Here is a 12,176-nt window from a genome sequence, read left to right as displayed (position 1 = left end):
TAAGAAAATAAATTATCAAAAATGAGAGTCATGGGGCACCTCTCATGGGTGTCTCAGTCAATTAAGCATCTGCCTTCAGCTCAGGTCATGATCTCAGGTTCCTGGGATGGAGCCCCACATCAGGCTCCCTGCTCAGCAGAGAGCCTCCTTCTCCCTCTCCAACTCACTCTGTTTATGTGCAAACATGCATGCTCTCTCTGTCAAATAAAATCTTAAAAAAAAACAAGAGTCACAATATGTGTATGTGTGTGGGACGCCTGGGTGTCTCAGCAGTTGAGCGCCTGCCTGCCTTCAGCCCAGGGCATAATCCTGGAGTCCCAGGACTGAGTCCCACATCAGGCTCCCTGCATGGAGTCTGCTTCTCCCACTGCCTATGTTTCTGCCTCTTACTTTCTGTGTCTCTCATGAATAAATAAATAAAATCTTTAAAAAATATATGTGTATGTGTGTATATCAAAGCATCATACTATACACCTTGAATATATACAATTTTTGTCAACTATACCTCAATAAAGTTGTAAAAAATATAAGCAGTTTAAAATGGGGTATAGCTGGAGACTAGTTTTGAATAGGGAAAGCAATGTCTCTTCTACCAAAATTAGACAGTAGAAGGAAAGAATGGGTAAGTATGTGGGTATATTTATAGATTTGGACTGAAAATTAAGAGATCTACGTGTGATAACGTCAATTGTATTTTAAACATGTTGAAGTTTAAATGTCAAAGATAATCCCTTCACTGAAAATTATTTCTCTGAATTTTAAGATACACATTAGCATCAAAGCTAAATGAAGCAACTGTCATACTCCTAAACCCTAGACTTAACAAAGAGAATTTTAAAAATATTTAGCAAATGCCTACTTTGTATGGGACACTATATTAGAAACTGTAGAGAATACAGAGAGAGCTCTCCCCCCTAAATATCCGTACAGCCTTTTACCTCCCTTTCTTTAGGTCTCTGTTCTCACATTCTGCTTTATTTCTCTCCATTACACTTACTACCACCTGACATATTATATTTGTTTTACTGCCTCTTTATCCTCCTGTACTAAAAGGACCTCAAGGGCAGGGACTTTTTCTTATTCACTATTCTATCTCCATTACCAAAATAGTGCCTACCATAAATATGAATGAAAAATAAATTTTTGGTTGATGAAATTGTACCTTCTCTTCAGGAAAAAGAATTGCAATCTGTTAAACGAAGGAAAAAAGAATATATGAGGACTGTATCAATATTTACAAATTAAAGAAGTATTTACTTATTTTTAATGATATTTGATGGTGATATGGGAAGCAATATCAAAAAATAGCCTAAAAGTTCACAAGACTGTAAAACATCCCAGACAACATGATAAAAAAGATTATTATGGAAAAGGTGGCATGTGGACTGGACCTGAAAGGAGTGGGTAGATTTTTTTTTTATGTGTACAATCCAGTATTTTCTTAGTATATTCAAAGAGTTGTGCAACTATCACCTTCTAGAACATTTTCATCACCTCACAAAGAAACCCTGTGCTCCTTAGCTACGACCTCTCGGCTCGCCCAACCTGCCTAGCCCTAAGAAGCCACTAATCTACTTTCTGTCTCTACATATCTGCACATATTCTAGACATTTCATATAAATATAATCAAATAATTTGTGGAATTTTGTGCCTGGCTTCTTCACTCAGCATAATGTTTTTAAGCTTCATCCACGTTGTAGCATGTATCAGTACTTCATTTCTTTTTATGACTGAATATTTGCATATAAGTTTTTGTGTAGTATAAGTCTAAAAAGAGATAAGGAAAGAATTGAAATTTTTTAAAGTAGGCTCTATACCCAAAGTGCAGTGTGAACTCACAACCCTGAAATCAAGAGTGGCATATTCTACAGGACGCCTGAGTGGCTCAGCAGTTGAGCATCTGCCTTCAGCTCAGGGCATGATCCCCGGAGTCCAGGGACTGAGTTCCACATCGGGCTCCCTGTGAGGACCCTGCTTCTCCCTCTGCCTATGTCTCTGCCTATGTCTCTGCTTCTCTCTATGTCTATCATGAATAAACAAACAAAATATTAAAAAAAAAAAAAAAAAAAAGGTGGCATACTCTACTGAGCCATAACTGAAAATATTTTAAATCATTTAATCCTAAATATGGGGCAGCCCCGGTGGCCCAGGGGTTTAGCGCTGCCTTCAGCCCAGGGTGTGATCCTGGGGACCCGGGATCGAGTCCCACGTTGGGCTCCCTGCATGGAGCCTGCTTCTCCCTCTGCCTGTGTCTCTGCCTCTCTCTCTGTCTGTCATGAATAATAAAATCTTAAAAAATAATAATAATAAAAATTAAAATTAAAAAAAAATCCTAAATATGTCAAATTCAAGATAACGTTTTCACTGATAAGGCAAAGTGAATTTTCATAAAGTTTAATTTATTCAAGTCAAAGGATTATCCTTTATTTTCCAATAATGTGCTTCAAACTTTCTTTTTAAATGTTAAAGCATCCTTTTTAAATGAAATGATGGCAATATTAAAAGGTAATTCTGGAGGGCACCTGGGTGGCTCAGTCGGTTGGGCAACCTACTCTTGATCTCAGCTCAGGTCTTCATCTTAAGGTTGTGGTGGGTTCAAGCCTTACACTGGGCTCCATGCTGGGCATGGAACCTACTTTAAAAAAAAAAGTTTTGTTTATTTACTTAGGCAAAATAAATTTTATTAAATCAAATCCAAAAATCTAGGAAATGCTGTTGACTGAAGGAAATGGCAGAAGGAAATATGATAGAAACCACCAGATAGCCTGAATGCCAAGTAAGGAGATTGCCCATTATACTATGGTAAATAAAGAAATGAATAAAATTGTTTAAGTATAAAATTACTGACTCCTGGATGTCACTTCATTCAATAAACAGTAACTGAGCTATAAGTATATGAAAAGCAATGAATTTGGTGCTATGAGAACAGACTAAATAAAATTCTGTCCCTACCTTTTTATAACTTAGTCTCTAGAAGAAAAAAAGTCTATTCATTATTTCCATCTTTACGCGTCTTTTAGAAAGACCAATAGTTAATAGTTAAAAATAATCTTTTAAAAAGGAAAATATGAGAGAGAAAAAAAGAAAAATATAGGACTATTCCTACTATGCTTACAAGTTATATTTCACTCATTTGACAGTGTGAGTGGCTGGGTGTACAAAGATAAGCAACATATAATCCCCATGCTACAGAAGCTTAAAGTCTAGATTTTATAAACTTATCAAATACTCTAGAAGAAATGGACTGCAAACATTTAATTAGATATTACTCACCTAGGGCTTTCAATTTAGTAGCAAATAACAAAAAAAGCACTTACTACTATCAGTCACATTTTAAGCATATTACATTTGTTAACTAATATAATCCTCTTTAACAATTTTATGAAAAGGGAATTATTATTCTATTTTTAAAGATACTGTTAATACACTAAAATATATTACATTTATCTTTCCTCAGAATTTGCATTAATGACATCAATTCTGCTAATGAATGCTTTTATATACAGTTATTATATCATTTCCATAAGCACAGAAACATACTGCAATTTCTCCAATCTTTAAAAAAAAAAAAAGTCCTCTCGAGTTCACATCCCAATCCAGGAACCATCATTTTTCTGATCCTCTTACAGCAAAACTCCCCTAAAAGAGCTGAATTGTCCCCCAAATTCTCTCTTCTCAGTCTCTCTTTGGCATTCCAGAAACTACCGAAACCACTCCAGTCAAGACTATAAATGGCTTCAAAATCCTAAATACGATTTTCAGTTTTTAGTCTTCATCTTACTTGACCTATCAGCAACACCTGACATAGGTAAAGCACGCTGTTGGAAACATTTTCTTTACTTGGCCTCTAAGACACCAAAACTCTTCTGGGTTTTCTTCTTATCTTACTAGATATTCCTTCTCAATTTCCTATGCTAATTCTTCCACAGCTCCACAATGTCTATACATTAGAGTACTGAAGACTCAGTCCTTGGACCTACTCTGTTTTCTATCTACATTCACTTCCTTATGTTCTCATACAGTCTCATGGCTCCACTAGAATTTAACTTTAACAGGGTAGGGATTTTTTAGCTATTTTTGTTAACGCTGAATGCCCTAAAACAATGCCTGGCATGTGGTAGGTGCATGATAATATTTGTTCAATGAATGGATGAACGAATAAATGGCTTTAAATGGTATCTACAAACTGATAACCTTCCAATTTATATGTCCTGCCTGGAACTCTGTCCTGAGCACCCAATATATCCAACTGCCAATCTGCCATATCTACCTGGATGTGTAATAAACATCTCAAACTTAATCAAGTCCTAAAGAGAACTCCAATCACCCTCCCACTGGCTTCTGCAAACAACTTCACTTAACCCTAGGTCCTCAAACCAACAATTTTGAAATAATTTCCTAATCCCTTCTCTTTCTTTAATACCACATATTCAATATGCTAACATTGCGGATTCTCACTTCCAAAATATGCCCAGCATTTGACTACTCACCACATCCACCACTATCACTATGGTTCAAGCGGCTATCATCTCTCACCTGGATGAATGCAACAGCCCCCTGTTTCTTGTCCACCTTCCTCCCCCGCAATTCACAACTATGATCAGAGAAATTTTTTCAAACTACTATATACTTGACTTTCTGAGACATGTACTGGAAAAGGACAAGCATTTTTGTCTGTTTCTTTCCCTGCTACCTCCCTGGTGTTTAAAGCAGTGCCTGGTAGACAGTAGTGATCAATAACCTATCTGTAGGGCAGCCCCGAGGGCTCAGGGGTTTAGCGCCGCCTTCAGCCCAGGGCGTAATCCTGGAGTCCTGGGATCGATTCCCAGGTTAGGCTCCCTGCATGGAGCCTGCTTCTCCCTCTGCCTATGTCTCTGCCTCTCTCTCTCACTCTCTCTTTCTGGGTCTCTCATGAATAAATAATAAAATCTTAAAAAAAAAAAAAAAAACCCTATCTGTAAAACAAACGCTTTCATTTCCACCAGGGGGCCTAAAAATCATCTAGCCTGGGATTTCAGGAAAAGATCATAAAGCTTGTCGGAAGATTTTTTTTTTCAGTGCTCTAATCCCTAGAAGGCTTTATACTTTGCCTAGAAAGAAAAACTGTGCTTTGTCTCGTCAACCACAAGGAGGAGTTGAGAGGAACAGCTGAGCAAAGAGAAACCAGATGTTTGCCTTGCTTTTCCTACGGCGACCTCGAGGTGGAAGAAAAGTGGATTTGGAAGTGCCTCTACTGAATGAAAGATTTTCCCCACACTATGAGTTACCTAGACACACACAAACGTAAACACCCAAAGCCGCGATCCTTCCGAAAGCCGCCAAGAAGCCAAGAACATCAATCCAGCGGCCACTGAGAACCGGGAGGGCGTTTCTTGTGCTCCACCGCTAAGAACTGCCCCACAAAACCAGGGGAAGAGTTTCCAGTGGCGCGGAGGCACGTAACTCACACACGAAGGCCGAGGTGATCCAGGCTGCCAGCACGCTCCGGCAGGGAACTACTAAGCCAATTCTACGTACTACCCGAGGCACCTCTAATCCGAAACGGCCTAAGGACGGCGGCCCCGGGTCTAAATTCTCAGGTCCGGCCGGCTGCGGGTCAAACCCTGACCCGTTAAACACCGAAAGCCCCAGGTCCCACGGCGTTTCCACTCACCGCCACCTGTTGATGCCCACATTGGAGGAGCCGGCGAACCAGGGGTCGAGGATGTAGACGCAGCGGATGGTGTCGGCGCCCTGGATGCACTCCTTCAGGGCGGGGTTGTCGTGAAGCCGGAGCCCCTTTCGGAACCAGTGCACGGCGTTCACCCCCATCCCGGGGGCGCGGCGGGTCCTCGCCCAGGTCCCCCCTCCCCAGATAGTCAAGGAAGGAAGGGCCGGCTCATCCCCGTCACCTCCGCTTCCACGGGGAACCGCCACACCCAAGCAGTGGGGACAGGGCGGCAGCGGGGGAAAGGGCCAACCGAGTCCGAGGAGGGGGCCGCAGAAGGAGCGGGCGCTGGAGGCGCAGCTGGAAGATGAATGGAGGTTGCCCAGTCAGCCGAGTGCGGGTGTGACGCCCTTTAGGAGCCGGCGCCCTCCGCCACCGCTCGCACGAGGCGCATCGCTCCGAGGCCTCGGGGCCCGGCAGTGAGCACGTTCCACGAGCCCGAGCCGCCCCGACGGCCCCGACCGGCGCCGGCAGCCCCAGGAGGTTCGTCACGGAAACCTCGCCCCACCGAGGCGGCCCCTGAGAAGAAAACGGCCCGCCTGAGGCCAGCCACCGAGAGGGAGGAGCGGAGATCCAGCCACCGTCGGCCACGCAGTCTCTCGGCCCGGGGAAGAGGAGCGAGCACCGAGGCGGTGGTCGAGGCCGCTGGACGGTTGCCGGCCGGTGACCGGTCCCGAGGCTGCCCGGGTGACTCCGCCGCCACCGCCGCGTCAGCGGCCTCGGCCCCGCCCCCGGCTCCTCATTGGAGGGCGCGCTCCCCACGTGACCCCCGGCACCTCACGTTTCTGAAGTGTGTTTACTACAGAGGCTCCGACTGAGGGATCGGCTCGCGATTCAGTCGCTTCTAGGCGGCGGCAGCTGCTTGATCTCAAAGCCGTCGACCCCTGCTCAGACTCTGAGCTCTTTTCCTCGGCCCCTTTGCTCCGCCGGCTGGTCGCCTAGAAGCGCGCGCGGTGACCACAGGCCCCATGTGAGGGACGGCTTAACCCCGCCCCTGGAGGCCGTGAGCGTCTCCTATTGGCTGAAGTTCTCTGAGACCCGGATGAGCACGGGGATGCGGGGAGCTCGCGGGCGCGCGCTCGGCTCCGATGGTGCGCGTGCGCTCTCGCTGCGTTCCAGAGGGAAGGAGGGCGCGGCCGGCGGAGGGAGCGCGCTCCGGGATTCCTCCTGTGGCGTTCCGGGAAGGCCTGCAACAGCCGGGGGTCCCCGGAGAGTCGGCGGAGGAGCCGGAAGGGGAATGAGCGCTGGACGCGTTGGAGGCAGAGAAGAAAGCTCCGTTAGACTTCAGGCCCAGCCTTGTGCAGCCTTCAGTGCAGCCTTGGCCGAAAAACCCGACTTCGGAGTGCGTGGAGCTGGCGCGCTCCTCCCCATTCTTCCGGCCCTCGCGGGGTGGGGATGGCTCCCTGGGGCCCCACCTCCATTCTTCTGGCCCTCGCGGGGTGGGGGTGGCTCCCTGGGGCCCCACCTCCATTCTTCTGGCCCTCGTGGGGGTGGGGGTGGCTCCCTGGGACGTGTTCTGGGGAATAGGGGGAATGGGCAGGGCGGGTGCCAGGCACCCGGAATCCCCTCATGCTGTATGTGTATCTTCAACCTGTCGGCCCTGATTTCTCACCCTTGGTGTGATTAACAAGCCTCTTCGTAAAGAGGCCTTCGTCCACCTTTCTAGCGACAGTGAGCCTCAGGCCAGGGCATTCCTTTGGCCGTGTGATGCCCTTGTATTCGTTAGGCGATGGCTGAATGAACCAGGCACTGTAGGTACCCGAGGGAAATAGACAAAAGCCTCAGCATTGGTGGATTTTACGATTATGTCTCTTAACCTTCCCACGTGCTATTTTTTTCCTTTATAAAATGCTCTTCTTTAGAATGTGCTACTCACCACAGCAACCTTTGAGCTATCTAGTGTATTTCTACACAGGCCTTTAGACTCAGATGAAGTGCTACCTAATTTGCAAAAATATTCCTGTCGTCCAGAGCAGATTTAGGACAGACACCCATCTCCCCAGGTGTGTCTCTGATACATCACCCCACATACTATTGTGAAAAGTAAATGAAGGGAACCTACTTTAATACCTAGCATGAAGTAGGTGTTCAATAATATTTATTATCATAATAATGTATCTCTGATTTCCTCTAAAGTGTGACTTCTCAAGGACAGGGTGGCTGTCCAGTTTGTTTTTTGCACCATCAATACACAGTAAAGAGCCTGACACATATGCACTGCAATGTTTATTGAATGAATGAGTGAATGAATGAATACTCTCTGCCACCAATGTGTCCAGCAAGGTTAAAAGGAGGAAAGATAGGGCAATTGTTGAGTTGTGTCCTAAAATTCATATAATCCCTAGTACCTGTGAAGGTGACCTTACTTGGAAATAAGGTCTTTGTGGATGATCAAGTTAAGATGATGTCATTAAGGTGGGCCCTCATGCAATATGACTAGCGTCTTTATAAATTTGGACACAGAGGCAGACCCACACACAAAGAGAATGGCTTGTGAAGATTGGAGTCATGGTGCCATAAGCCAAGAATTATTCAAAGCTAGAAGAATGACCTGGAACAGATCCCTCTCTAGCACCTTCAGAAGTGGCATGACCCTGGAAACACTTTGATTTCAGATTTCCAGCCTCCAGAAGGATGAGACAATAAATTCCTATTGTTCTAAGCCACTCATTTTGTGGTACTTTGTTATAGCAGCTCTAGCAAACTAATACAACAATACTGTAATTTTAATCATGTAGTGAGCCAATGTGTGAGCCAATGTCTGGATAGTCTTCCCTAACCTTGCTTCTACTGCCATAAAAAGGGCATAGCATCTTTTCTCTGGTTTCTGAAGAGCATTTAAAGCTATATATATGAAAACCCTTTGTTCTCTATAAAGTATTAAATATTTGTTATTCTTATCAATGGAGATGAGCCTTGGGTAATTACCACCCTGAAAGATCCATCATCTATGCATAGGATGTAGCACACAGAGTTGTGCCCTCACTTGGATTGCCTCGTTCTCCGGGGTATATTGTACTTTTTAAAATAATAGTGTTTTATGTTTCACTTTACGTAGTTTTAAAGTAAGTAGATGATGCCTAAAGACATAAGAATTGCTTTCAAGCATCCAAATGAAATTGTGGAATGGAGAGAGAGAATATTGATCTGTGTAGAGTTGACTTATGTTTACTAATTGTTCATTTTTTCTAACAGGCAGCTGTATGTGGGGGTGTGTGTGTAACTTTCATTTACACATAAAAATACTGACTTACTATAAAAGTGTCAGTACTGTCAGCAGTGCATTCCTCAAAGACTAAAGGGTTTTTAATGGCACACAGGTAAGGTTACTCTAATATATCTATTTGTGGGGATGCCTAGGTAGCTCAGCAGTTGAGCATCTGCCTTTGATTCAGAGCGTGATCCCGGAATTTGTGATCGAGTCCCACATCGGGCTCCTTGCATGGAGCCTGCTTCTAGGCTCCCTCTGCCTAGGTCTCTGCTCCTCTCTCTATCTTTCTGTGTCTCTCATGAATAAATAAGTATATAAAATCTTTAAAAAATATGTATCTATTTATGGAAGGAGTAACCATTTAATAATTGCTATGATTTATTGAGTACCTACTATGTGCCAAGCATGTTAGGTTATTATTAACCCTCATAATCTTCTGAGGCAGCTTATTATTATATATTAATAACTTATGGCTGCTTTGCTGATAAAGATACTAAAGCACAGAAATACATGTAAGTTAAACAAGATGAAAAACCAAAACCGGGCAGCTCTGGTGGCTCAGCAGTTCAGGGCCTCCTTCAGCCCAGGGCATGATCCTGGAGACCCGGGATCAAGTCCCACATCAGGCTCCCTGCATGGAGCCTGCTTCTTCCTCTGCCTGTGTCTCTGCCTCTCTCTCTCTGTGTCTCTCATGAATAAATAAATTAAAAAATCTTAAAAAAAAAAAAAAGAAAAAAGAAAAACCAAAACCATTTGAATCCGATCTCCTTACTTACATATACTGTCCCTCAATGCTACCACCATTCACCTTCGTTTTCAGAGTGAGTATTTATGATTAAAGGTATAAAGGAGGGATGAGGAGCATTGTCAGAAATTTATGAAAGGGATGCCTGGGTGGCTCAGCAGTTGAGTGTCTGCCTTCAGCTCAGGTTGTGATCCCAGAGTCCTGAGATTGAGTCCCATATCAGGCTCCCTGTAGGGAGCCTGCTTCTCCCTCTGCCTGTGTTTCTGCTTCTCTCTGTGTGTCTCTCATGAATAAATAAATAAAATATTTTAAAAAAATATGTGAAGTTCTGGTCGGCTCCAACATCATGGGGTAGAAAGAGTATGGGACTAACAAGAAGAGACTAGGTAATTAACTGGCCATTAATTAGTTGATGATCTTGAACAAGTCACCTAAGTTTTCTTAGCCTGATTAATTCATTTATAAAATGAGTGGATTGGACTAGATGATTTCAAAGTTTTCTCTACTATTTAAAAATGCTAGGACTCTACAAACACAAGTGTGTAAACCTCTGAATTGAAGGACTGTGTTCTCTCATGACCCCATCTTGCAGAGGCGATTTTTGAGATATGTGCCAACACACAAGTAAGAAGTAGAGCATGTGATCAGTGCATGCAGCTACAATCACCCCATCTTCAATGAAGTCTGAATCCCACCCTTAGAAAAAACCCTCACACTCTCCCAACTTAGGTCCTCTCCCTCAGGTGGCCTGGAGTAGTCACCATAGTTCCCTTACCCCCTCCTTTATCATTAGTTATAGTTAATTATAAATCCCCATTATAATGAATAATTCTTTTAATGAAACTTCCCTGTTGGATTTACTGTGTTATTTCTGTCTCCTCATTGGACACGGACTGATACAATCTGTTAACCAACTGAGTCCACACAGATGTACTTGCAAACAATTTTCTTGGTTGTTCTAATCCTTTTTGTTGACCAAATGCATTTAGAAAGTGTAAATAGTAAAAAAAAAAAAAAGTGTAAATAGTTACAAATGTGGTAATATGATATTGTGTAATATTACCCAACCTTTTTCCGCCACAGATCTTTTTTTTTTGTCTTGTGGTCATCCCCATTCAGGTCATTGGATGTGAGTCCTCTGTTGCCTCAGAGGGGCAGAAGTTGAGGACAAAGGTTTTTTGTTCTAAATTCAAGGACTTCAATCTAGATATAAATCAGGAAGAATTTGCTGCTTCTCTCCTCTCTCCCCAATACTATATAAAAGTTCTTCAAGATGAGATGGGGTATGCAAGGCAAATAAAACAGATATGCGTTGATCTTTTCTAAAACAAAAAGATAGTATTTCACCAATTCTTGCTTAGGATTAGCTCCAGATTCCTAGAGGACCTTAGGGCATTCTGAGAGTAGAAGACATTTATGCCAACTTCCCATCTGAAATCTGGTGCCTGACCCCCATGGAGTCCCCATACCACTCTACTATGGCCCAGAAAAAAAGCCTGTGAGGGATGCCACTGGGCAGACAGTGCCTGGCTAAGAGAACAGCTAGATTTTTCTACATGTCCCTTCTTCCTTAGAAAGAGAAAACCAACTAACTAAGGGATTTTGCCAAAGGGGACAGTATTGTGCAAAATGTCGGGAAAGGTTATAACCAATGACCACACAACCCTATGTGCATCTCAACAGACGCCATCCTGGAGAGACAGCAACACAGACATTTAGCAGATGGCAGTGTAGGCAAGTGAGGAATGACAGCCAAATCACCCCTTTTCCTCTAAAGATTTACTGTTCCTTAGACATCTGGGAACTTAGAAGCTAACCTGAAGAGTAGCTGAGAAACAGAGATATTTTTCACAGTGGACTGAGTTTAAACGTGGGATGACAAGAGAATTCTGAAGTGGCCAAGAAAATCCAGAATTCACTATCCCAGTTTTTGACCAGGGAGTAGGTTGAGATGTTAAGACCAAAACTTAGTTTAGCTATAGAAAATAGAGACAATTACTTTTGGACTCTGATTTGTGAACAAAAATATTGTACTTGTTACAAAATCCAACCAAATATTATAGAAGCTCTAGAGACCATATATCAGTGATCTGGCCCTGGGATCTGGCTGGCCTCCCTAACCTTCCCTCTCTTCATCTTACTCCCTCCTTGCTGTTCCTCAGGCTGTCTGAGAGTGCTCCCACCTCACGGATTTTGCACTCCCTGTTCCCTCTATCTTTTTTTTTTTTTTTAATTTTTTATTTACTTATGATAGTCACACAGAGAGAGAGAGAGAGAGAGAGAGAGAGGCAGAGACATAGGCAGAGGGAGAAGCAGGCTACATGCACCGGGAGCCCGACGTGGGATTCGATCCCGGGTCTCCAGGATCACGCCCCGGGCCAAAGGCAGGCACTAAACCGCTGCGCCACCCAGGGATCCCTCCCTGTTCCCTCTATCTAGAACATGCTTCTCCAAGATGTTCTCATAGCTCCTCCCTCCTTTCTCTCAGGTATACCTGCTCCAGGGCCATCTTC

At 43.8% G+C, this 12,176-nt stretch overlaps 1 protein-coding gene and 1 long non-coding RNA gene across 6 annotated transcripts in view; one reads left to right on the top strand and one right to left on the bottom strand.

Moving 5' to 3' along the window:
* CRY1 (cryptochrome circadian regulator 1) overlaps positions 1-7,982 on the bottom strand; it is a 113,393-nt gene extending 105,411 nt beyond the window's left edge. For all 5 annotated transcript variants that reach the window (XM_072844224.1, XM_072844225.1, XM_072844226.1 and 2 more), the window contains exon 1: positions 5,654-7,982. In XM_072844224.1, coding sequence (XP_072700325.1) covers positions 5,654-5,811 — 158 coding nt within the window. In that variant the 5' untranslated portion in view covers positions 5,812-7,982. The remainder of the gene's footprint in view (positions 1-5,653) is intronic.
* LOC140642966 (uncharacterized) lies at positions 5,121-9,711 on the top strand. The gene is made up of 2 exons (XR_012039346.1): positions 5,121-7,710; positions 8,903-9,711. It is a non-coding gene; the product is annotated as an uncharacterized lncRNA (long non-coding RNA).
* Positions 9,712-12,176: the final 2,465 nt, after the last annotated feature.

Source organism: Canis lupus, chromosome 11, assembly GCF_048164855.1.
Source record: "Canis lupus baileyi chromosome 11, mCanLup2.hap1, whole genome shotgun sequence".
Lineage (NCBI taxonomy): Eukaryota > Metazoa > Chordata > Mammalia > Carnivora > Canidae > Canis > Canis lupus.
Note: the sequence above shows the minus strand (reverse complement) of the source record. Positions and strands in the feature narration are given on the sequence as shown.